Source organism: Agelaius phoeniceus, chromosome 4 (genome assembly GCF_051311805.1).
Source record: "Agelaius phoeniceus isolate bAgePho1 chromosome 4, bAgePho1.hap1, whole genome shotgun sequence".
Classification (NCBI taxonomy): domain Eukaryota; kingdom Metazoa; phylum Chordata; class Aves; order Passeriformes; family Icteridae; genus Agelaius; species Agelaius phoeniceus.
The window spans coordinates 27,715,908-27,741,875 of NC_135268.1; the positions used below are offsets into that span (position 1 = coordinate 27,715,908).

At 44.5% G+C, this 25,968-nt stretch overlaps 1 protein-coding gene across 6 annotated transcripts in view; it reads left to right on the forward strand.

The window, feature by feature from the left end:
* The window catches only part of LEF1 (lymphoid enhancer binding factor 1), a 71,113-nt gene that overhangs the window by 27,802 nt on the left and 17,343 nt on the right, over positions 1–25,968 (forward strand). For 4 of the 6 annotated variants that reach the window (XM_054632653.2, XM_077177164.1, XM_054632651.2 and 1 more), the window contains exons 5-10: positions 13,449–13,581; positions 17,554–17,644; positions 19,832–19,915; positions 21,738–21,860; positions 22,550–22,712; positions 25,390–25,497. In XM_054632653.2, coding sequence (XP_054488628.1) covers positions 13,449–13,581; positions 17,554–17,644; positions 19,832–19,915; positions 21,738–21,860; positions 22,550–22,712; positions 25,390–25,497 — 702 coding nt within the window. The remainder of the gene's footprint in view (positions 1–13,448; positions 13,582–17,553; positions 17,645–19,831; positions 19,916–21,737; positions 21,861–22,549; positions 22,713–25,389; positions 25,498–25,968) is intronic. The other 2 variants (XM_054632655.2, XM_054632654.2) reach the window with 1 other exon arrangement.

Genomic DNA, 25,968 nt, shown 5'->3' on the forward strand with positions numbered 1-25,968 from the left:
CCCATGGCTCATGGTCCTGTCTCTGGCTGTCTGCAGGCTGACTGTCCTTGTTGGTTGGCAGAGGGTATTTGGCATCTTTGTCTTCAGGCCTGGATGCTGAAACTCTGAGAAGGGCAAGGGAGACTCTGCCTGTTTCATAGTGTGAGTAGTGAGATGGTGGAATTATGTTAACTGCCTGAAATTGGGGGTAATTTTCAGTTTCAGATGAGGCTAAGGTATCCTTATTCTAGTTGTAGGATAGAAGTAAGAGGGACCATAATTTTTCTCCATCAGAAAGGGTACTTTTGTCATAAATAGGAAAATAAATTTAATTTTTTAGAGCAGAGCACTTGATTCCTTGATTAAAAGGCTTAAATGAATGTCCCTTAATCTGTCTCCCAGCCTGTTTCTTGAAAAAGGGGGCTGTAAAAATTTGCCTCATCTGCAGATAAACGTGGCAAACTGTGTGGCCGGCTGTGGACATGCAGCCTCTGGAGCAAACTCAAAATGTCTGTGTGCAGCATCTGTGGGGCCTGCAGCAGGAGTGCCTGTGTCTCCTGCCTGACTGCCAGATGATCCTCAGATCATCCAGCTAAAAACTCTGCTCCCTCTGCAGGGGAGAGGTGAGGGTCTGGTCCTTGCCTCTGAAATGATGGCAATGGGGAAGGAGTCTGCCTGGTCTGGTAGGAGCAGGGGAAAGCCAGAGAGGGCAGGAAGGAGCAGGGGAAAAAAAAACCAAATAAAAACTTGTCTCCAGTATGTGATTGCCAGCCTTGCCCACGTTGCTGGCTGGGGTGGCAGCTGGAGGGCTTGCTGGGTGGGAGCAGTGCTGGCAGAGCTTGCCCAGCCCCTGTGCCAGGCCAGACTGGGCACTGCAGCATCTCCAGGGTTTCCTGCCCCATGGCAGCCACTGTAGGATGGGCAGGTCTCATGCAGATCCCTTGTGTGTCCACACCAAAAAAGAAAAGGATTAAAGTTGCATTGGGGCATCTGTGGCACTCTTGACCATTTGCCCTGTTAGCAGTGGAGGGGGGTGAGGGCTTGAGTGCTTCCCCAAGCTCTCCTGGCATGAGCTGTTTTTTTGCCTGATAAATTGTTTAGTGGTGTTTTGCAGACTCTTAACACACTGTGTTTCTCCCAAGCACAGCCTTTATTGCAGTGAAAAGTAGCAAGGAGGGATGTAGTTATGATAAGAAATTGTCCATCCCAGCCTCTGCCATGCTTTGAGGGGGGAGTTAATTGCACAGGGGAAGACTAATTGAATGAAAAATCAAACTGTTGGTAATGACAGGGTGATGGTAAACTTTGGAAGTGCCTCTTTAATGCAGTCAAGCATAACTCTCATATAATGTTGTTTGAGTTTAGTAGGATTGAAATATAATTGCAGGGTGACCCATTATTACTAGTGGGGCTCTATGTGCAGCTCTAAGCCCATCTGGAAGGGTGATTTACTGGAGGCTTGGGCAATCTGGCAATTTAGGCTCTTTTTTACGATGTTTAGACTTCTACCCATGTTATAAAGCACAGCCCAGGGCTTTTATGAGGACATAGGTGCCTGCTGCACAGAACGTAGGTTGTGGGCCGAGTGTATTTTTTTTGTTTTTAAGAGTAATTTTTAAATTTTAAAGCCAGCTCTTGAATTAAAAAAAAAAAAAAATTCAAGTCTAGCAGCAGGCAGAAATATCCTGTGCACGATTTAAAAGGCATCACGTGTCTTGTGCATACCAGCAACCCTTTTTAAGCCCTGTGGCCAAGTGGGTGAAGAAGCTTAGTGGTAACAGACCAGATTGTGTGGGGTGGTGAGCCCCATGTTTCTTCCTGTCTCCCCCATCTCATGGGCTGCCACCCCAGCCACCAGAGTGTCTTCAGGTCAGTGCCCAGGACAGCCATGCACCTGCATGGGTAAGGCCTGAAAGCTGAAGGAAATGCCTGGTTCTGGGGAGCCTGAGGGTGCTGTGCAGTTAAATGAGCCAAGCATGGCCAGGAGGCCCAGGAAGCTTCCCAGGGGTGAGTACAGGGCAATGGAGCAGAGGCAAGGATGGGTGGTGCACAGGGCTAATGAAGAGTTGGAGGAGAGCCAATGCCACCAACACAGGGAAAGATGCATTTTCTTAGAATGATAGAATATCCTCAGCTGGAAGGGACCCACAAGGATCATCAAAGCCCAAGTCCTGGCCCTGCACAGGACACCCCAAGAGTCACACCGCATGTCAGAGTTTGTGTCCAAACACTTCTTGAACTCTTGTCAGGCTGCTGCTGTGACCACTTCTCTGGGGAGCCTGTCCCAGTGCCCAATCACCCTCTGGGTGGAAAACCTTTTCCTGATATCCAACCTAAACGTCCCCTGACACAGCTTTGCTTTAGGGTCCTGAGGACTCTCTGGGTCATAAGTGTGTGTTTCAGTGGGGATAGGCAGCTGTTAGGGGATGATCTAATTCCAAAGCTGATGTAGGAGCATCTCTCTAGGGCTCCTTTGTTGGTTTCCCTCTGTGTCTGGAAGCAGGGCTTGCTGTGAGGTTGCCATCTGCTTTTTGGGGAGTGGAAGAAAAACATTTCCTAAGCTGCCCTAGGAGAGATGCACACGGGCACAAAAGTGGGGTGCTCTATCTTATGTGGATATCCTTTTTCCACTCCACCTGCAAACAGGCAGCTTGCACAGGTCTATTATAATTACAGTCCTCCCCTTACCTCAGTCATCTCCCACCATCAGCCCATGGCTGGGAGGCATCAGTCTGGATTTTTTTTATGTCTTTTAAGATGCCATTTGGCAAACAAGACTAAAAATAATGAGCATTTAGTATTTATGTCAGTGGCTCAGCATCCAGCTGTGTTATGTGGTAGGTTTATTGCTCCTCCTTATTTCAAGAGTCCAAATGAAACATTCAGCATCAATGGTTTGGGCCAAAAAAAGTGTTTCCAGCCCTGCTTCTTTAAGCCCATGCCTTGTTCGGGTCTTAGCTGTCTGCTGTGATTTTTGTATTTTTAGCAACATAAAGATGTAATTTTAGGGCATGTTTTTGTGTCTCATTGATGTGACAAACCCTCGTGGGAATGATCTATAAAATTAAGTTAGTAGCTTTTCAACACTTTTGTTTGTACTGAAATCATCTTGCACAATGTGGTAGAGAAATAATTCCTGTTGTGACCTTCTACTGATGGTTCAAATAACCTGTCTAAGAGACATCCTGTTTCTGGAGGGCCCTATTGCTTTAATTCCTGTTAAAATTGGTTTTGTCTTCTGTGGAACAGTGCTGCCGAAATTAAGTACTTGCAAATGCGTTTTACCTCCAGATAAACGTTGCAGTTTGCATTTTCAATCCCAGTGAAGCTTTAGCAGACTGCTGCTTTTGGCCTAATCATTCGTACATTTTTAGGGATTTTTTTTATTTTTAGTTTAAAAATGAATATTTTATTTTAAGCCTTTGGACCATCTTGCCCACATCCAGTGATGGATGTCTAATGAGATGACTTTTTGCCTCCGCTAAATGGTTATATTGTTTGCACTGATGTATGCTAAGACTTGATGCATTAAATCTTTGGTCATTAGCCGATGCCATTAGCAGAAAAGTCCAAATCACTTAGAGCTGGGACTTAAGACTTTTCATTAAAACCTGAATTTGCATGTTATTGGATAAATCTGTTAATACGGTTTAGCCGGACTCAAGGAAGTTACTTGAAAACTTTTTACAGTGCGTACTCAGGGTCAGTGATGCCTGAGAGCCTTGAATTCAGAGAAAATGCCCCCTCTGAGGGCATGGATGCAGCAGCCCCTGCATCCCCTGCTCCCTGAAGGAGCTAAAATCCCAGCAGCAAGATCTCCTCACCTCGTGGCTAATCGGAGCAGCCACCTTGGAGCCAGAGGGGGTTTGGCCTCAACACTCGTTTCCCTGCAGGAGTCTTCAAGCAGCATCAGTGTGGTGGGGAACAGGGCTTGCCAGGAGCAAAGGCCAGCTGAGAGGAGTCATTGATGTCATCAAATATTTGTCACTCCTCTACCATCACATCCATTCCTATATTTTTTCTTTTTGTCTTTGGTTTTTTAGAGGGCAGATGTGGCAAGAGTGCTTCTAAAAACATCAGTCAGGTTGGGTAGCTTGACCAGCCCAGTGTGATCTCTGCTTTGCTAGAAGAAGATGCTGCCTGGTCAACCTCTAAGTTGCAGACTTAGCCATGGTAGACAGAGGTTTTGAAAATGTAAAGGTGTGCCAGGTGCTCGGACAGGTGTCGAGCCCTTGTCCTTGCCTCCTATGTGACAGAGCTAAGATGTTTTCCCAATATGTGTCATACTCTTGCATTTTCTTAATTGAGAACATCTCTATTCAGTGCACCTTGAGAACTGCAGCTCAGAGAGAAGTTGACCCATTTCTCAGTTTTCTGGGCCTCTGATAGTCTTTGTTATGACATATGGTGTTGGATAGGCTGTAATGTAGACTTAATATAAATACATTTAAGAGAGGTCCTATTTCAAGCACTTTTGATCCAATGTGTGTGCAGTGCCGAAAGGCATCTTCCTGTCACCAGGGTGCAGGATGGATTTTTTTCTTGGTTCCCCCCAGGAGCCGGGGTCTGTATCCTGTGGGACCTGAGGAGGCCGATGAGGAAAAGTCATCCCATCCTGTGACGCACGTTGTCTGCCACAACAGAAATGCTGGGCTTCAGAGGTTGTTGTGGGACACCCTGCTTTCACACAACACTTGTGTGCTTATGTGGCAGATGGAGTTTTGCTTGCCTGAGCCATTTCCAAGGTTTGAACATTGGACTGAAGCACATCCCTCTGCCTGTGAGAGAAGCACATGATCTTGTGAGTCTGAGTACGCTGGAGAAAATGCCAAAGTTGTTGTGAGAAGGGATCCTGATAACCTTGAGGCTAGCAAAACAAGCTCATGTCTTTGTCTCAACTCAGCAGACAGCTCTGGCGACAGAAACCAGAGCAGCTTTGTCCCTAGGAAACGGCTGAAGATGGCACAAGAGGTGACACCAGGATAGACTCCAGCCTCTTCCCCCCACTGAGAACCCCTGGGGGTCCCTGGCCACATTCCACTGCTCCCCCCTGGCAAGCTGCTGGGCTCTGGGCACTGGCTCCTCTGATGTCCAGTGGGCTTCTCTGGTGGCTTAGGACAATTGTCCTTATTGTCCAAGCAAGCAATAAGCCAGAACTCTGCAACCCAGGGGCTCAGGTTTGGGTTTGTTAAAACATTGCTAGGCCTCTCTTCTCTTTAGCCAATAACTAACTAACTGAAAGTGTTCTGGACAGGTCAGGAAACAATGGGGAAAACATCTTTCCAGCTGATGGAATTGCTTGTATGAGACAAGGATGCACTAGGCTAAAGAGGGGATACTGTGCAGGGTAAAGGCCCGTGGGCTGTGTCACCATCCAGAGCATTTGTAGTGGCAGCAGTCCCATTTACCAGATTTTTGGGGGTGCTATGAGACTCCTGGGGTTCAGTGTGTGATTTGATGATGCAGGTTCCTGCTTGTTGGGTGTGGGGCTCGTCTTTACATCAGGAGAAAGATGGGCTGTTCAGGATAGCCAAAGTTAAAGGACCTTCTTGCTTAAAAGTAATCAGAGCTCAAAACAAGCATTGGCTCTCAAATTATGGAGTGTTTGCTGGTGGCTGATCTTCATCTAAGAGAACTCATTGCTGAGTTTAGAGAGTGAAATAAGACATTGCAAAATATTGTAACAGGAAAAGTCTTTTCTGTGAGCATGTGGCTTTTCTGCTAATTAAATACCCTATCAGTGATATTTCCCAAACAAATGGGCTGTGTAAAACTGGGTGTAATCTCTGTATATGTGAACTCACAGTGCAGAAATTGACCTGGCTTGTCCTCCCCTGATCAGAGCCTTACTAGACCTGCCTGGCTCCCCACATGGTTCACCAGCATTCCAGGTCTCCTGACAGCCTTCCTGAGCAGGAAAGAACAAATAAATTAAGAAGTCATGGGAGAGAAGAAAATGGAGATAGCAGGGGATTTCTAATCAAGCTATTTTAATACTGGGTGTGCTTTAATCACTTACTTAATGGCAGTGCTTAATGAACACTTGAAATAAAGCATGTTTCTGTCAGATATTCAACACCCGTGTTTTTAAAGCTGTCTTGAGGGAACTCAAATGCTTATTACAACTTTTCAGCAAAAAAAAATCACAGTTGTGCTATATTAATTTCCAAGATTGAAGGGGGGGAGGGATGAAAAAATTGGAAAAAAGACAAAAATGTAGACAAGCCAGTAGTGGTGGTTTCTCACTAATGTTGCAATTAACCTGAATTTAGTGACAGATTATAATCCATCTATCCAGCTAGATCCTTATTCTAGGCTTTGTCAAATCACATTTACACTTTCTTTTGCAGTGCTCCCCTGGCTGTTGCACTGAATTTTTTATTGCACACCAACCCTTTGGGCTTCAGGCAGAGCAGTTTTCTCCAATTCCTCTTGCCTGTCCTTGAGTGCTTCCTGCACTTTCAGCCATGACACCCCTTTGCTTCAGGTGCTGATCCTTGTGCCTGTAGACTGTGCCATGGTCCTGTTGGCCATGAAACTGCCTTTCCTGTGCATTGCTGACACAGCTCCTGGACTTCCCAAAAAGGAAAGTGTTGTGAGCAACTGGAAAAAGGTCACAAACTTTTCCTGCTCACAAATAACCATGGGAAGCTCTAGCAAGCATCCTGGGTACCTCCTTTACCTGCTGATGATGTACTGTCAACTTCTCTCCAACTTCTGAGGGCTCCTGGCATGCTCTGGCTCTGGTTTCATGATGCAGTGTGTCCTTGGGAGATGGGGAAACTTTCAATAACTGATTTAGGTAACTTTCTTGTTCAGCCCTTTCCTGACTCCCAGCACTAAGTGCAACTTAGTTCCACAGTGAAGAGTTGAATACAGTACATGAGGAAAAGGAGGACTTTTTTCTGACCTCGTCAAGCCATCAGTCTGCCCCCTGAAATGTGTGGTTTTGATTTTAGTTTTGTTCTGATTAAGTGTTAGCAGTTGTGAAGCTGAAAGTTTCACATCAGCATCGATGGCAGCTTTTCACTGCAGCTCCTTAAAATGGCGAGTCCCTGGGGTGTCCCCCCTGCTGCTGGTAAGCATGAAAGGTCAGTGAGATAAATGGCCTCCTGCTGCCCAGTTGTGAAGCAGGGTTAAAAGACTGCACCTTTTTTATTTGTCTTTCATAAATCACAGGATTCCTAAGCCCCTGTTTCCTGTGAGCAGTGTGTTCCTGAAGGCATGCTTTCCTATCCCTGTTCCTTTTAGCTCCAGGTGAGGCTAAAAGCAATGCTGCAAGCCACCCCCCACCATACCCATTCTGGCATTTTCCCAACTGCACTGTCCAAGGACTGGAGAAGGTTTTGAAAATTAAGCATAAAATTATCTCTGCTGTCAAGAGCCTAGAAAGAAGCTGGCTTTGGACATAAAACTCTTATCTCCTAACAGTGGTTTAGGGACAGGGGAGTAACCTGAGCTCTCTTTATATTGACCTTGCTGCATCTTTGAGAAGTTGTCAATGAAAACAATTGCTCCCAGGGAGGTGGCAGATTGTGATTGCTATTACTGCTGGTGCTGATGAGCTTGTTTCCTCTACTGGTAACTAGTTTTGGCCAATAACTAGTTACCTCCTCCTTTTCCACCACTGGTAGTTTGCTGCAGCCTGTCCATGATGAACCCAGACGTGGGCCTGGTTTTGACATTGCTCCAAAATAACATTCTTCTTGATCTTGCATTTTTATTGCAACAGCTGGTAGGCAAAGGCATAAATACAGAGTTAGTTTAGCCATTAAAATGCTGTTGGTATTTTGACCAGACAGCTGAAACTGCTGTCTTCTGGGTTTGCTGAAACCTTCAGCCAAAGGATTTTAGGGCTCCAGAAATGAGAATAGGGTAAAAAAGGGACGATATTTTCTTGTCTCTTTAGATCAAGGTAGCCTCAAATTCTCCCACAATAACAGGACCATTTAGTCCTTTTATTTTGAGGTACTGCAATAGCAGTAGTGGAAGGGTTTGGAGATGTTTTGGTGATGGGTTTCTTTTTTAAGGAGCTATCTGTTGTGTTTTCCCCCTAAACTTAATGCTTGCTGTGAAAAAGTTGAAGCTGTTTCTTCAAATGACCCCCTCTTTCAGGAGTGAAAGGGAATGCGTGCATTTATTCATCCTTAAGTTGGTTTGGTTTTTTTTTTTTAGTTGACTTATTTTAGTCTTAATTGAGAAGACCATCTGCTAGTATCTGTAACTAATGCATAACTTACTGACAGAATAGGAAGAGTAGACAGGCTGGGGCCTTTTTTTGGCTTTTTAGAAGCAACTTCATGTTTAAAGAAAAGAGGAAAAATAAAAACCAACCCAGCACCTCTTTGGATGTTGACAAGGGACGCTCGGGTCTTGTGTGCGGAGCCTTGCTGGCCTCATGGTTCTCTGCAAGCTCCCTGCCTGCCTGCAACCTCCTTTGTAGATGTGTGTCCTTTGAAGGGTCATTAATTTAATATCTTTCTCTGTGCAGCAGCTGGAACAAATGGTGGCCCCAGCTCCAGCAGGAGCTCCCAGCTGCCTGCCTCGCCCAGCGCTGACCTACAGGCATTTTTGCCGTGGCTGTCTCAGGCTTTTTATAGTTTTTGCACACTTGTTGCATATAAGATGCCTTACAGGTGTGGGCCTTCAGTGAAGCATTAGCTGGCTGTTTGGGCAGGGCTTGAGGTTTGTTTTTTTCTGGGCTCTTGCTTTTCTTCAGAAGCATTTCAAAAATGAGGGAAAACTTACTGGGTTCAGACTGAATTTGTGCTGCAGCATTTCACCATGAACTCACCAGAGATTAATCTAAACTGTCTCACAGTGTGCTCCTCGGATGAGAGGGCAGGCACATGTCTGAAATGGTGAGCGGCTCTGTGAGTGCAGGTGCAGCACTGCCAGTGCAGGGCACTCGCAGGGGTCACCCAACCATGTGGCAGCAGCTGTGCCAGTGTCGCAGCCAGGGGATTTCTCACTCTGCTCCTTGCCCTGGCCAAAATTCCTGAGTTAAGTTCGAGCTTTACCACTTGCAGACCGTGATTGCTGTTTTCAAGGAAAGTGTTTGCTGTTGTCCTGACCTGTTCCTGAGTTACTTTAACTCAGCAATAGCTTTAAACAGGTGTCTGGTGCATAGCAAAGCTCCTGCTGGGATCATGCTCACTGCTGGGTCAGGGCCCTCTTCCCTGCAAGCTCTTACCCTTTGCCCACCAACATTGTACTGGGGATTTTGGGGTTTTGGGGTCAGTCATAAAACTGAATAGCAGTTTCATCTTAGCCCTAACTGGCCAAATAATTTGGCTCCTGCTGTTTCCAGTACAGTTGTGTCCTTCAGGGGACCGTCCCGTGCCTGCACTGCCTCAGTTCAGCCTGAGACCACATGCTTGGGAGAAATAAAAGATACCAACTGGGAAGGCCAAGCTGATGAGGAAAAGTGTCCCAGGGAGGGCTGCACAGAGGCCAGCTCCCAAAGGATGCTGGTGTGGTCTGTGCTGCAAGACTGTGCTCTGGGACTGGATCCCTGGTGGCCGTGTGGTCTTTGAGAAGGAGAGCACTGAGGCTGAGTCACTCAGGAGTGTCCCTTTGAGCTGAGTGCTGTGGGGCACAGCTGTGTGTCCCTAGGCCAACAGAAATAGGCTGTCCCTTTGCCATTAGCCTTTAGTGTTTGTTACAGGTAACACATGGATGATAAGGTGTCCTAAAACAGAACAGGAGGTCTTCAGGTTGTAAACAACAGGTGCTCATTTTTAGTAATTTACTTTTTTCAAATTGCATATCTTGTGCTGTGCTGTATGTCCTATTTCCCTTACTTTCCAGGTCGTGTAAAGAGCCTTAGGCAAAGAGAATAGAACTTCACTGGTGTGGTAATACACCATTTATGTGGCATCAGAGCTGTGTTAGGGATAGCTTTAACAAACGTTCAGCTTCTTCAGATTGTCTTGGAAATGAGAATAGAAATGGAAATTTAATCCTCATTCACTTTATTGTGGTTTTAGAAGCTACGTGAGTACCTACTTGCACCAAAATGCTATGTTTTGGTGGGTGGATGAAGTATAATTTCTGTACTGAAATACCGAAGAACCTCACGTAGGACAGTGCATAATTATGTAATTGTCTCATTGAAGGCATGTGGACTGATGGGGTTTTGCAGATTTTCAGGCTGTGCTGAGGAGAAAAGAAAAGATACTCTATGGACCATGCTCAAATTAGATATAAATGTCACCAGTGTGCCAGGAGGAGCTGGTTGTGAGCTTGGTCAGCAGGTGCTTAGCAAGCCATGGGGAATGGAGTTCCCCCTGCATGGAGGTCATGTTGCCCAAGACTGAATCTCTGTCAGTCTCTCAAATGTTTCTGCAGCTGTGTGCATTGTCTTTGGAGGACTTGGGGAGACAAATGTAGTAGGGATGCCATGTTTGTGGGAAGAGGCCGCCTGGATAAAGACTGGGAAGCAGTAGAAGCTGTCTCATCAGCACAGTTTTGTACCTCAGTGTGAGGTAGGATTTGGCCATGGTTCACATACCTGGAAAGCAGTAGTGCCCGCTGGGAACAGTAGATGGTGAAAGGGGCTTTGGCAACATCCCCAGTCCAGGTGTCTCCAGGGGAAAGGGTGCAAGGCAGTGTCCATGGCCTGGATGGGGTGCCTGGGGCCAATCCTTTGCTGCAGCAGGGGATGGGAGGGTTAAGAGGGTGGCAAGAGGCGCATCCAGGTGTCTGCATATGAGGTCTTGGTCTCCTGCCCTGAACCCTCTCTGTGAGGAAGGCCCAGATAACCCATCTGGGTTGCCTTGTAGGGCAGGTGCCGTGGCAGAACCATTTCAAGTCCATAGAGCTTTTGGAAAATATGTCATCAGGCCTTTCTCCTCCTGGTTTCATTGTGCATGTGTCACCCCGTGTGTCCTCCTGCTGTCGATCCCTGTGGCCATCTCGGGGAGGCTCCGCCTGTGCCCAGCGAGCCCCCTGGCTCTGTTGTCTCGCTGGGGCGTCCAGCAGGATTTAGCTGCCAGAGATCCCTGGGTCTTCACAAAGCAGTGTGGGGCAGGCAGGCTGGGAAGCTTTGCATTATTGCTATTTTTTATTGTTACTTTTTTTCCCTCCCAATTTCTGGCTCTGCAGACCCCCAAATGCTCTTAATGGAGATATGGCCCGTTTATATGTTAATTTTAAGCCCGCTGACAAGCGGTTTGCTTTTCTCCTGACTTCTCACGGTTCCTTCGCCCGTTGAAAGCCGCTGCCATGGCTTAGGGGATAAGGTGCCAAGAATTAGAAAATAAAATAAAATCTGCAGGATGCTGGAGAGCGAGGGGGTACAGGGATTGGCATGCTCCAAGTATAAATGGGTGATTTCTGAAAGCAAGGAACCCTGATACCAGGGGCATGCATGACAATTACATCCAGTACAATACAAAATGTTAATTACTAAATTTTGAGAAATTAATGCTGATTAGCAGCTGTGTGTGTGTGTGACCTAAATACATCTATTGCTTATCTTTATTCATAATATACAGTTTATTGTTGATAAAGTAATGGCTGAATGGTGGGCTGGCCCACGAGTCTCATAGCTAAAGACTGAGGCCCGATTTGTAAATCGTCTGAAATTTGTTGGCATCTGTTTTTTGTGGAATTTATACGGATGGGGAAGATGAATAGCAGTCTGAGCTATCCCCTTTACAACTCAACTCATAGATATTATTGAGAATTCATATTGCTTTTACTATTTGGTCACAAAAATGGACCTAATGCTTGTTGGCTTTAAAACACCTACTAGTGCTGCTTTCTCTCTCCATCTTGCAAAATATAAGACAAGGCCGAAGCTTAAATTAAAATCCTCAGGTTCTTATCTCTTTCCCACAGGAAAGCAAATCTGTGTTGAAAACCGTAAAATTAAGAGGAGAGCAAGGATAGCATAATTTAGCAAAAATTCATGGCACCAGATTCTGAGCTATATGACTGGAGGGATAGGTCAGACATTAAGAAGATACTGCCTGCTAATGCAAGTTCCTTAAGGTGGTGCTCTGGAAACAAGGAAAGCAGAAAATGCTGCACTGGTTCCCGTTTGCTTCCTTTCCTCTACTCCTACCAGCCTTAACAATAAATTGAGTTGTCCATTTAATAACCCATCTGCTTCCAGAAGTCCAGAAAAATCATGGACTTGTGCATGGAGCTATGTCTTAATGTCTGCTTTGTGCCAGAATTTCAATAGTGAACGCAATGAAAATTAATTTCATTGGCCTCTTAATTTTTTTTCTTTTTTAATTCCTTATATTTGACAGGCTGTCCTTGTTGTCAGTGTTTCTGTCTGAAGGATAGCTTTATTTTGGGGGGGGGGGAGGGGTGTTATTAAAAACCTGTTTGTTCCATAATTTTTTGTGCTAAGGGGCCAAGGCTAAGGTAGAGTGGCAGGGCACAAATGAGGAGTGCCTGTTACATACTGGCATCATCACTGTGGCTCATCCCACTGTGGAAAGAGCAACTTGAGTTTCAAGCAGCATTAATAATGCAGGATTTCACTGGGATTGAGGAGTTCCATTGTTTAGCAACCTTGATCTTAGGGAGTAATTTTGGACAGCATCCTTCTGTCATGCTGCCTGCCTCTTCCCATGTGCCTCTGAACTCCGGGAAGTGCTGGTGGGAAGTGTGCATCTTGCCCTGCAAGGACATCACCTTATGGCACCCATTTCAGCACCCTTGTGGGCGTTTGTAGCACTTTGAGTTCTCCTTGATAGAGTCAGCAGCCTCTCAGCTGTTCCTCGCGCTCCCGTGCCTCCCCTCTAACTGACCCTCTTGAGAGGCCACTGCCAACTGCTCCTATATGAAATCAGCCTTCTAAGGGTGACCCTTTAGTTACCCAGTAGACGGACAAGAGTTTTCAACCAGAGTTTGTAAAACTGCAAGGGACAAACTTGCCATTCCTCTGGTGATGGCAGGGGTTTGTCCCAGCTGTGCCATGCCACAGCCATGCAGGAAGAGCAGTGGGAAGGAAGAGGGAAGCTGATGAAGCTTTTAAGGCTGGAGATATGGCAAACCTGTACTTTAAGCCTTCTTTTTTTAAATGCTGTTCCCGTAACCAAAGGGTTTCTCCAGCCCTGCTGCTGACTCTGCTGTCCTTGGTGCACAGTGCCTGCCTGCCCAGCACATTGCTTCTCCTGCCCTGCAGCTCTCCATTTGCCATTTCCGCAGCCCTGTCTCAATGGCTCCCAAATGCCTTTCTTCCTGCTCCCGGCCCCCACCCATTTCCCTGCATTTCCTCAATATCTGCATCCCTCTTTGGGTGCCAGTGGTTTGAGGATGCCGATTCTGGCAGCAAACCTGCTTTCCATCCACTAGCCCCAATGTCATGTCTGTCCATCTGTTTCCCCCGCTTTAGTAATGCAAATATTTAAAAATAGCATTTTGGAAATGTTGGGTGGTTGGTTTTTTTCCTCAAAGCAGAAGCCTCCCCTCGCTAACACAATATATTTTTTGTTCTTCTCTTGCAGTCCAACAAGGTGCCCGTGGTACAGCCTTCTCATGCGGTTCACCCCCTCACCCCTCTAATCACCTACAGCGATGAGCACTTTTCCCCGGGGTCACACCCGTCTCACGTCCCCTCTGATGTCAGCTCCAAACAAGGTGAGCCCATCCTTTCCCAGCACAGTGCGGATGCAGGGTGGCCCTGGTGCCCTTTGTGCTGCTGACAGAGCCAATATTACCAATCTGTAATATTTTAGAGGGAGGCTTCCAGGTGCATATGCCCACTTTCAGACATGGTAATTCTGTCATGATGCTGATGCTTAACTTGGCTGCTTAAATTTTTATGTTCCTTCTAATGTGATAATTTGGGCTTGCTTTTCTCATCAAAGTCTTTCAAAATCTCAGTAAACAGCAGCCAGTCTTCACCATCTCCTGTGGTGCCCAAGGCTTGCGGCATGCAAATACAGAAAGGGCAACCATCCCTCACCTTCTCGAAAACAGGGGACAAGTGCTTCAGTAGTGGTGTTACTGGAAGCTTTTCTTTCACTTTATTTTATGTCCTTGTATTCTGGCTGTCCATATGTCAGTTAGCATAATCAAAGCATGGCCCATAAAACTAGTTTTGAGCCTGTGCAAGTAAAAGCTTTACAAATCCAACATTTTTTAACCTTCTTGTGGTGAGTGCCTTCTACAGAAAGCATCTTTTTAGATGTCCGAGTCATGGATGTCAGTTTTCTCTGCACCTCTAGGACCCCTTAAGGCAAACACAAAAGCCTCTTAGATCCACATCTGGGAATGTCAGACCAGCCCTGCTCAGGGTCAGTCTGCAGGCTCCCAGGGAAGAGCGGACAGTCTCCAAGGGGTCAATCGCAGCCTGTGCCAAGAGTTGCTGCCCAGTACCCAGGAGAACACAAGGGATTCCTGGGAAGGGTGTGCTTGCTTGCAGTGGGTTGCAGGAGCTGGGGAGGGATGTGATGGAAGCTGGGGAGGTGGAAGGGGATGGCCATCACAGGTCTGAGCCAGGGTTTGGTAAGAACTTGAGCAGAAAAAGCCTGCATGGGAGAGCTGGTGGTGAGGAGGGAAGGAGAGAGAGCAGAGGCTTTACAAAGGCATTCACTGTAGTCTGGTTATCTCTGCATGGGCAGGAAGCCTGTCAGTGCCACAACTGGTCCTGGAGGGTGCATCTCCCTGCCTCTCTCTGTGCTTGTATGTCCCACCATGTGTTATGGCACCCATTTGACAAAATCCTGAAGCTCTGCTTTACCTGGGCACACATCCATATGCACAGTTGTCCCATTTATCTGAAGAGGCTTTTAGTCATCATTGTTTAGGGAGAGAGACTTTTTTTTTGTTCTGTCTTTCCCTGACTGCCTAGGTTTTATTTTGGCTGTGCTATGGAGATAATAACGTGGGCTACATCCAGAAAATGCTATGGCCTGGTGGCTCTGTGTGGTTTTTGCTGTTTGTTGTTTAGGTTTTGTTTTTTTCTAGGGAGGGGGAATACAAAAAGCACTTTGCCTGGAAAGCCTGGCCTGTAAATATGTATACAATATCTGTTTCAGACTTGGAAGAAGCAAATGGAGACCTCCTGTCCTCATTTGTCTTCCTCCTTTGCATCAGTGTCCAGGAGAAGGATATTCACACTCATTCCTTGAAATCCCAGGGGTGCCACGCGATAAGAGAATGGGATTTCCACCTCTTGCAGAAGCTGGCTGTGACAGCTGGGGCACAACCCGCTGCTGCAGTTTGTGAGCTTAAGGTGTTTCTGCTTACTGCATGCTGAGTTTGCCCTTCTGTGCCCCATCTTTTTGCCTTTACCCCAGTTTATTTTTGTATTCCTGTACAGCAGACCCCAACTCAACAACGTTTGGTTTGTTGGTTTTTTTGTTTCTGCTGCACATCCTCTCTTCTGCTTCTTCTCTACCCTCTCCCCTGTCCAGCATCCCACCAGTCACGAGTGCAAGCCTGCTGAGGGCCTCTGCCAGGAGGCACAGAGCTCATCGCCCTCTGGAGTTCCTGAACGGGCTCTTGATCCCTTTGCTCAGTGTCTGGCAAAGATGGAGATGGATGATGTGGATAATGCAGGCTGGAGACTACTGGTTTTGTCTGGGATGGTCTCCTTGATGTGTGTGGTCCTTCCGTCCATGCTCCCAGTTTCGGCGCCACTGGCATGTGGGAGCAGCCGCACTGAAGTAGCCCATGCAGTTGCTGCAAAGAGAGGATTTTTTTTTTTCCTCAGGTCCTCTGCCAAACGCCTCCAACCATTGTTTCTGTCCTCGCCTCCCACTGTGGGTCTGGAACAAGGCACTGCCCTGGCGCCCTAGCCCTGGTGCCCTCCTCCCACCAAAATCCTCTGACAAGGGGGTCCACAGCAGCTTGCCCTCAGGACTGCCTCTTGCACCCAAGGCACTTTGGGATGGACACACAGCACTGCCTTCCTAAAGGCAGTCACTTCTTTATTTTATTTTTTTGATTTTAATTTTTATTTAATTTTAATTTTTTTCTTAACCCTCTCAAGAGAACTTGCTTTGGAGGGCACTGGCCATGTGGTAGCTCTGTGTGCTCCTGAGGGTGCTAGGTGCTGGTAGCCCTCCATAACGGGCCAGAAGTTTTGGATCAGCCATAACAACTGTGCATTAGTTCAGAGAGAACAGTGTTGTCTCCATGGGTCAGAACTGCAGATCCTGGGGAAGGAGTGGCCCAGCTCCTTGTGCAGAACCTGGTCTGGCTGGGGCAAGGTGATGTCATCACTTTCAGGAGCATCAGTCATCATCAGAGATGTGAGAGATGAGACACTGGGCTTCTTTTACACCTTGTTTGGTTTTCTTTTCTTTTAAGCACTCGGAAAGAGTGCTCCCTCACATGTAAGAGCCCTGGGATATGTAAAGTGTTTCCTTTCCTGTCAGCTACCAGCTGTTTTACACCTTTGAAAAGACAGCTGGCCAGAAATTCGATCCTCACGTAGGTTGTGGTTCCAAGTCTGAAAATCCAGGTTTTTTGAGACAATGACACCACTGGTATTATTTTCTATGCTTTCCTGTACACGGTCCTGACAGATATTCTTCAAATCTTGTAATTAAATTCAGAAGATTTAAGTACAAACTGAGCAGGGGAATAAATCAGTAATATCAGTCTATAAACTAAGTCTCAAGGTAGCACATGCTCAGTCTTGGACCTTTGGAGTGTCACCATATAAATATTTAATACCCTTTTAAAGCAGCTGATTTAACATGTGAAGTAGACTTGACAATTCCTTCTGCTTCACCCCCTCTTCCCCAAACACATTTAAATAAACCAATGTCTTTGTGGCCTCTGCAACTGTAATTCCATGTCTCCTGGGGGCACAAGGTTTAGGTGAAGAATGGAGACCACAGACCCTTTTGGGATAAGGATTAGCTTTAATCTTGAGGTGATTCTTGCAGTTGTAGGACTCTGTGTTCTGGGGAATGTGAGCTGATGGATCATTCCTGATGGGACTCTTATTTTTTCATGAAATACTACCATTGCAAAACAGATTGACCTTGGAGCCCACAGGAGTCAACTTGATGAAGAGCTTAGTTGGAACTGGAGTGACAATTGGAAGCCAAATGAATCATATCAAGTGTGACCATTACAGGCCTGAAAATGATTCTTAATTAACCACTGATCCTCTGTGGTAGCAAGTTTCCAAAATCTGTGAATCCATAAGGGAACCCGTGAAAATATAAAAGTAGCAATTTACCTAATCTAATAGCTCTGCTGTGCTGCCTCTTTGACAACGCTTTATTTTCCCCTTGTTTCATGATGTGTTAGAAGAGGTCCTCAGGATCCTGTTGGGTTTGGTGAGAGCATCGAGAGGACAGTAGCACCTAATGCACTTCACAGGAGATCTAAACTTGCACAGGTCCTTCCCCATACATTTATATCCTCCTTCCATGTTGTTTTTTCTGATATCTCCCTTTGAATTGCAGTAATGTGTGCAAATTGTTTTAAAGGTGGCCCGTGGAGCCTTTTGCTTTTAACACTAACCAAGAAGGTGGTTATTCCTTATCCACAGCACTAGTTCCACTGTAGTATCAGCTGGGAACTGTATAGGTCATATATGGAGTATATTGAGGAGTAGCTCACTTGTTCTTCTGTGCTTTTTAACAGGCATGTCCAGGCATCCTCCAGCTCCTGATCTCCCTACCTTCTATCCCTTGTCTCCAGGGGGGGTTGGACAGATAACACCACCTCTTGGCTGGTAAGATTTTTTAGCTTCTTTTCAGACAGGTGCATGTTCACACCATTCGCTGTTGTTGAATCAATTGCAGCAATTACAATTGCAGCAAAATAATAATAATGTCATTCCAGTAAGAAATTGCTACTTTATTTTAGTTGAAAAGATGAAAAATAGTTGATCTTTGAAATTAAATGAATCTGTTTTTTGAACACATATAGGAATTGAAGTGTGTAGATTTCACCTTGAAGTCTGTATGTTTCTTATGGCTCAGATTTGTGGCTCTTAGCTTTCAGAAAGATAGCAGCAAATGGTTCTCAAGTAATTAAATAAATTTTAATAAACAAAATTTCAATTACTGAGGAGAGGGGAGGTAAGAAAGAACTTTGAAGTGGAGGGGGGGGTAAATCTTGAAACTGCCCCAAATGGAGAACAAACTTGTAACCAGCTGCTTTTTACAGTTTCTGTACAGAGAGAAGCCTCTGTCACTGGGAGATCTTGCTGCTCTTGCTAATGCTCTCATGATCTCTTGCTTCCACTCAGGGTGTCATTTTCCTTTTGGAGGAAATGTGGTATTTTTGGAGGAATAGATTTGGCAGGGTGCTTCATGTCTGCTTGGGGTGGATATGTACTTGCCTTCAGTTCTCTTGGAGCAGGGAATAAGGCAACTCAGCCACAATTTCAGTGCTTTAGAATCTGTGTTGTGACTAGTCTGTGCCCATTCAATGAGGGATACAGATTTTTTTATTTTTTAATGTCTCCATGGGAGGGAAACATGATCCAGATGACAACAGGCAGAGAAAGTAGAGAGCAGAAGATGGTGAAATGTTGTATGGCTGGCATATCTTTCAGGAAAGGCCACATGCCTTTTTGGAACAAATAATTAGTAGATATCAAACTAAAATATGGAAGTATCTGACCATCTATTTTTTAATCTTTCACCCCCCTTTCCCCATTCTGCTGCTTAGCTGACTCCTCACTTCCACTGCCACCAGGCAGTTGCTAGCATGCATTTTCCAGATGTGGTCAGTCATTTCTTCTGAATGGTTTCTCAGTGCAGAAACTGGGGGGAGGGAAGAGGGAAAAGAGAAAGAAGAGGAGAGGCAAGATGCAACCTTACAAGGCTCAGGGATGTGTTCAGCAGCACTCACCAACAGTGGGACATACTCAGCTGTCCCTTATGCTATGGCTCCCTGCTGTGAGGTAGCACTGTTGAGACTTCCTTCAACTTTTTTTTTTTTTTTTCATTTCCTCTTCCCTTTAAGCACTGTTCATTTCCAGTAATATGCCCCAAGACTGAAATCTGTGTCCTGAGCCTTACAAAGGCCTGGTTCCATTTTTTCTCATCTGAGAGCTGATTGACTAGTCGATAAGCAACTGTTCAAAAAGGACTGATGTGTGTGGTGTCCCTCTGGCTGGCAGAGGTGTTTGGGCTGGTATTTTTTCATGTTACCATCGCATGCTACTTCAGGGGGTTCATTGTAGTCATCAAGTAATCAAAACGTAAAAATTAAAGACCTCAAGTGATGGACTGGTGGCAAAATATTCTGTATAGGTGAGAGTGCAAAGGAGACAAAAACTTCACACAAGCTTCTCTTACTGGACTGCAAAGTTTGATCTTTAAGTAGTAAGACAGGCTTGTGTCACTGGGTTTTTATGTGGTTGGGTTGGGGTTTGTTTATGGAATCAGTTTCTACTTAGAAAAGCTGTCCACTTGTACCTCACTATAGCATATGCTAATGGAGAGAGTCATAAGTTTTCAAAGACTTAATAAAACTGTTCAAAAGGCTTTTTAGCTTAATAATTCACCATTTGGTGTTCTCACTCTGATCTACAGTAGAACTATTCAGAATAAGATGCTTTTTTCTAAGAGCTTGTTTGACAAATCTGATTCCAGTGCTTCTAAAACTAGGTGAGAGAGGGATGGAGATAGAGAAGTGTGCATGAGTATGTGTGCCTTGCAGGGGAGGAAGGCTGGTTGTTTTGTTTTCCTTCCCAGTGGAAACTTAGATTGGGAATCTTTCAATAGCAAGGGAGAAAGTTCAAAGCATTTAAGCATTCATTAGTTTCATTAGCAGAACTCTTGAAAGTGTTAGCTCTTACTATTTATTTGTGACTAGTACTGAGTTCCCATCAAGAGCTTGTAACTCTAGAATAACGATTGAATACCATATCATATGATTGATGGGTTCCTTTCTTCTGTGACCTCAGGCAAGGTCAGCCTGTATATCCCATCTCGAGTGGATTCAGGCAGCCCTATCCATCCTCACTCTCAGTCGACCCTTCCATGTCCAGGTAGGTGTAGGAGGTGAATGACTGACTGGGGAGTAACTGCTGGCATTAGAGGGCAAGTTGCTCTTCTGCTTGCATCTTGGTCTGCCTTTGCTTGCTTTTCAGTCAGCTAAACCCTTATGCATTTTTATTTAACTTTTGTGTGTATATGCAGTTTGCCTGGATCCCACACTGGTCTCATTCAGAATTTTCTTGTCAGTCTCCGAAGTGTTGCAATGAGGAGCACCCAGTGAATTGTCGACAATTAATTGAGCTGTTTCATCTGAAATGAGTCATTAGTTCATTTCTAGATGCAACACATGGTGTTGTGCATAGCATCCTTGGGTTTTGCTCATGTCAGTATGCAGCCAGGTGGATTGTCACTCTAGTCTGCCTTCTCTAGTCCCAATTTCAAAGTTGTTGGTAATTAGTCTTGAATCACATAGGTAATGCTCTGTGTGGAATCTTGCTCACAAGTAGGTATTCCATAGCCCAAAGCCACTAATGGCAGGGGATGCCAGCACAGTAACTGTACTGGTGTGTGACTCAGGCACTGTGTCTTTATGCCTAAGTGCAAGCAAGCAATGCTAATTGAGACTTGGCCATGACACACTCCAGACCTCCTATGCTCTGCTTTTGCATTCTTAAGACAGCTTCTGCATCCTGTGCTTGGTGTACAAGAGGTTGCAAAATACAATTCTTGGGGTTTTTTTCTGTCATCTGTAGAGAGACATCCTCCTGCACAGGGATTTAAGGCAGGCCACTTGATAAGTGGTAGGTCCTCTTACCTCTTCGTGTGTGGGCTCCTTTGGATTATCACTGTCCCTTCACTTCTTTACAGGGGAATGATAAGCATGTGCCTGTCAGGGTGATTGGGAAGAAAACACATTCTTTCTCCATGATAAAATCACTTGATTTAGTTACAGGGCTTTGTGTTTCCTTTATTTTGATCACATGAAGGAAAAGGGCAGCAAGGAGACTAGGGAATGGTGAAAAGCTGGATGGCATTCCTTAGCCATCAATCCTTCAGCAAAACTTTAGAGCATGAGCTTTTCCACCAGTTTAAAATGCAGCATGCAGGTTTTCTGCTGCGCCTGAGTTTGCAATGCTCAGCACCTTCAAGATCTGTCTCAGCTGTCCTTGAGAACTACCTGGGTTAGTAAGGTGGGATTATTCAGTTAGTGGTATTTTTGTTTTATTTTTCATTTTCCTTCTTGTACAAATGAAAGGAAGCTTTAATTAGGACAAAAAAAATCTCTCCCTGCTCCCATCCTTCATCCAGGATGCAGGATTTTCAAAGTTTATTTTAAGCATTTGTGGTAAGAATAGTGGGTTCAGATGAAATGATGTTAAAACCTTTTACCTTAAGTACCTGGAAAAGTAAAGAGAGCCATCAGGGACTTCTTGAAAAGACTCTTCTTTCATTTTATTTTTTTCTGCATGGCAGTTTCCTCCTTTGCATTGGCTGGTGGTGGATATTTCAAGGATGTTTATATCTTGGTGTGGTAATACATTTTTTTGGTTAAGAAATGTGTATTTTTATTGCAAGATAGTGCAACAGTACAAATATTAAATATTTCTTGTGTGCATTGCTAAAAGCATTTGTCCAAAAGGTAATAAAACAACTTCTTTGCAACCAAAATGTTGACTCATTTTTTGTTTGTTTTTCTTGAATAATTGGGCTACAATGCACAAATCTTAGCCAAATATCTTTGGTGTGCTTTTTAAGAGTTGTCTTAATTGCAAGCTCCATAGCATTTGCATTCTTGGAGTGTCCTGCTGCTGTCAGACATGTTTGATGCTGTCTTCAGTGGGGTTACAGACCTTGCCTTGTTTTCTCTTTTAGGTTTTCACATCACATGATTCCTGGTCCTCCAGGCCCTCACACAACTGGAATCCCTCACCCAGCTATTGTAACACCTCAAGTAAAACAAGAACATCTGCACAACGACAGTGAGCTAATGCATGTGTGAGTCTGCCTTTCTGCTCTAGCCCTTGATGAATAAATGTTTGAGAACTAACTCCATCTGAAGAAGAATCAAGGATGCTTTAAAAAAGTGCCTTTCATGACCTCTTTGAATTTTAACTCTTCTCCTATAACTAAAACAGGGACTGTGGGCTGCTGTTTGATAAGGGTAATGAGAAGCCATTTTTCATTCCAGTCCAGCACTTTTAAGCTTTTGGCAACAACCATCTCCACTGAGCCATAATCATGGACCTGTCCAGATTTGACTGGTGCTTGAGTGTGAACTCACGAACTTCTGCTGGAGAACTTCTTACCTGCAAAATTCACTAGTAAAAAGCAGTCTCATTGCTTAGTACTCAAGGCAAAAGACCTAGGAAAGAAGGGGATGAGAAGCTATTCTCCTGCCTGTCTTTTAGGGTACCAGGGATAGCCTTTCAAAAAGAGAATTGAGACAAGTTTCGAGCAGATTCACAAGTTAAATGTTACTTGCTAGAGAATGTCAACCTGACGTCCTCCCTGAATTTTAAACTAAAAGATATGAACGTGGATGGGACATGACCACTGAAATTCTCATTCCTACTACTTAAGTGCTACTGTAATCACAAGTTATTAATTTTCCATTGGATCTTTTTAGGTTGCAAGCAAATTAATGCTTTATTTCCTTTCCTTTCCCTTTCCCAACCACGTTTTAGGAAGCCTCAGCACGAACAGAGAAAAGAACAAGAGCCAAAAAGACCTCATATTAAGAAACCTCTGAATGCTTTCATGTTGTACATGAAAGAAATGAGAGCAAACGTTGTAGCAGAGTGTACTCTGAAAGAAAGTGCAGCTATCAACCAGATCCTTGGCAGAAGGGTATGTACAGCAGGGTTTGTGAGCGCTCACGTGTGCTGCTAATTTGTGTTTCCCTTTAGCTGGGTGTGAAGCCTGGCTTTCTGCTTGAGGTGATAACTGATGTGCAACTATCAAATTAGCTATAGAAGATAAAACATGCAACAAAAATAAAAACAGTATCTTGATTTGATTTTCTTTTTTCAGCATTAGCAACATCATCAAATTTGCGTTTGTTCCACTCATGTTATGGTGTCAGCATCTCAAACATTAAATACCCTCAGTCACACATGGAAGGAGCATTCTAATCACATTCTGGATCCTCCCTTAGGATAGTGTCCATCAGGGCAGGAAGGGATCATTCAGAGATGAACACTGGATGCCACTGGAGTTGAAACTCAAAAGTGAATATAACGTGGTCCAGTTGTAGCCATGGTCATGTAGTCCAACATCTTCACAAAGCAGGTCCAGTTACATCAGGTTGCTCAGGAACCTTCCCAGCCAAGTTTTGAATGTCTCTGAAGCCATCAGCTGTGTACTGATGATCCCAGTTCATGCAGCAGAGCCATGCTGAGAGCTGTATGCTTCTGTGGCATGGTAGGTGTGTTTTGTGCATTCCAAGCTCACAAAAAACCCTATGCAGGCCAACTCACAGACAGCCTTTGTGCTCTCTGCCAGTGTTGTTCTTGCAAGGGAAGGCAGTAGAGGTAAATCCTCATTTTGCAATTGACTCCCAGAAATGAGGAAAGGGGTGACTTCTGTATTGATCTGAGTTTGAGTAGGGATTATTCAAATTCCCCGTGAATACTTCCTTTTGATGACTGACCAAAGCACTATTGAGAGGCACTGTGACTCTCTGAAAACCCTGTACTTTTAAGTGGGAAATCTGTACATGACCTTAAAGTGCTCCTTTTCTATTACAGTTGGAAGACTTTCCCCTCCAAACAGAGCTGAAATCTACTGGTACTTGTCCCAGTTCATGCAGTCTTCTGCTGTTGTTCTTGTTACCTCCCCTTAAAGGACATCTTGGTGCTTGCCTTTTCCATGCTTTCATGCAAGTCTCTAGTATCATGTATGGGCCATTTGCTTAAGAGTTGGACTTGATGATCCTCCAGAGTCCCTTCCAACTCACAGTATTCTGTGATCTGTGAATTACCCTTACAGGTGAAGGCAGTCCCAGATGACTGATCTTAGTTGCTTAGTGTGTCATCCTTGTTTTCTTGGCCTGAACCAGGGCAGTGGCTTATTTATCTCTGTTTTGGTAAGGAATCAGCCTCAGTCTTGTGTGCTTTTTCTGCAGCTTGGACTCCTCTTTTCAAGTTACTGTTCTCTGTGAAAGTACCTCAAATTCCACTTCTCCTGTGGTGCAAACGGGGCATGAGTTATCCAATTGCTTGGGCATTAATTATTGTCAAATGTTTTGTGTTCAGTCATCCTGGTCATTATTTACCCTGTGCTGTCCCAGAGGAGGAGCCACCTCTGTTCTCTTGAGCTGACACTTTGCATGCTGCTGGGCTCCCTGATGCCACAGCATTGTGTTCAGCACCTTCAGTTTTTGAATGTGCCTGCAGAGTTTGAGAGTTACAGACAGTCTGAGCTCCTGGGCTCTCAACAACACATCCAATTTGCCAAGTCAAGGCAGACAAGAGCCATCCTCTGCTGTGTAACCAAACAACATATTAAATCATACAAAAGTGATGTGATCTGAAATCTTAGTTCTGTATGTTAGTCTTGTATGAATGTCTTAATGATTTCTTAATGATTGTTTGTCTGGCTTTTGGATTTCTTTCATAACATGTCTCTTCTTACTTCCCCATGGATGTTGTCAAACAAGAAGATGTATCTAATGCTGCAGCAGTGGAACTTAATTCTAAATAAAAGGCCTTTACTCTTTCTGGTTCAGGGCTTTGATAGGTGTTTCAACAAGAACAAAATTATTAGATACTAATGTAGCTGGTACCTTTCCAAATGTGCAGGTTGTGAGGTATTTTTGTTTGCTTTTTTTTTTTGGGGGGGGATGTTTTTATTTTTAAGTACATGAAACCAGGAGATTTATTCTTGCTTGGCTACAGAGGTCAACTCATATAATTTGTAAGACTGTAGTTCTGTGATTTCTTTACCTTTGAAACTTTTGCAGTTGTCATTTCCTTTTTCAATCAGAAAGCAGGTACCTTAAAGTTCAATACTTAGAAATACCCAAAAGTTGATTTTTGAACAGGTTTGCTGGTGCACAGAAAGCCTTCTGTGTTGGCATTGAAAACTTGTGTCTAGGGGCTGCTTGAAACCAAGAGAGCAGACCCTTCTGTCAAGGGGAGATTGCTGCCCTTTAAAAGCAGCACAAACTCCCTCAGTTCTGTCAGCAGCTAAAGGCTGGGTTTTGTTGCTGTTTTCTTGTTGGGGTTTGCTTTTGTTTGTTTGTTGGTTTTTTTAAGTAGTGTTGGGAGAGAACGGTTCTGTGAGCAGATTATTTGGTGAGCCCTGTTTCCATAAATAATTTTGTCTTGCTCAAGGCACTTGGCAGTTACAGAGCTGACAAATGCCTGAAAGTCGTTAATAAACACAGGTGCTTGTAATTGCTAATGGATTTCATTTTTGCAGTGGGGAAGGACTGAATCAAAGTCACTAAAACACTTGCTCAAGTCATCTGTTGCCTAGGTATAAGTTAGTTCCTAGTCTAAAGGTGTGTTTATTTTGTTTGCAGTGGCATGCTCTCTCCCGTGAAGAACAAGCAAAATATTATGAACTAGCTCGTAAAGAAAGGCAGCTACACATGCAGCTTTATCCAGGCTGGTCTGCAAGAGACAACTATGTAAGTCACTCACTTGAAGGTTCTTTTTTAAAATTCACTTTCTTTTTGTAACTTCTAAAATTATTATTGTTTATTCTTTTTCTCTGCAACTTGTGGAAAGTTCTGGATGAAGCGATGGTGGACATACACATAACATAAACTTTATATTTGTTTTCACTTCAAGCACCCAGAAAACTTGCTATTTTGTTGTTGAGATGCTTTTTACAAAATTCACAGTTTTTGAGGGGAAAAAATAGCATGGAAAGTTTTTTTCCTAAGACAATGGCCAGTACTGTCTGGAAGCTCATGTTGTACTGTACAGCTCTGAATTTTCCCTCATTTTCTATCTGATAACTTATCCAGAAATCTTTCTTAGACCTGTGAAAAAAGGGATGTTTTATTTTCAAGAGAACTGCAAGCTTAGGGGTCTCAATGCAGACTAAACTTCAGCTGAAATTAATTCAGAATGGTCCATCTGTGCAAATCTTGTGT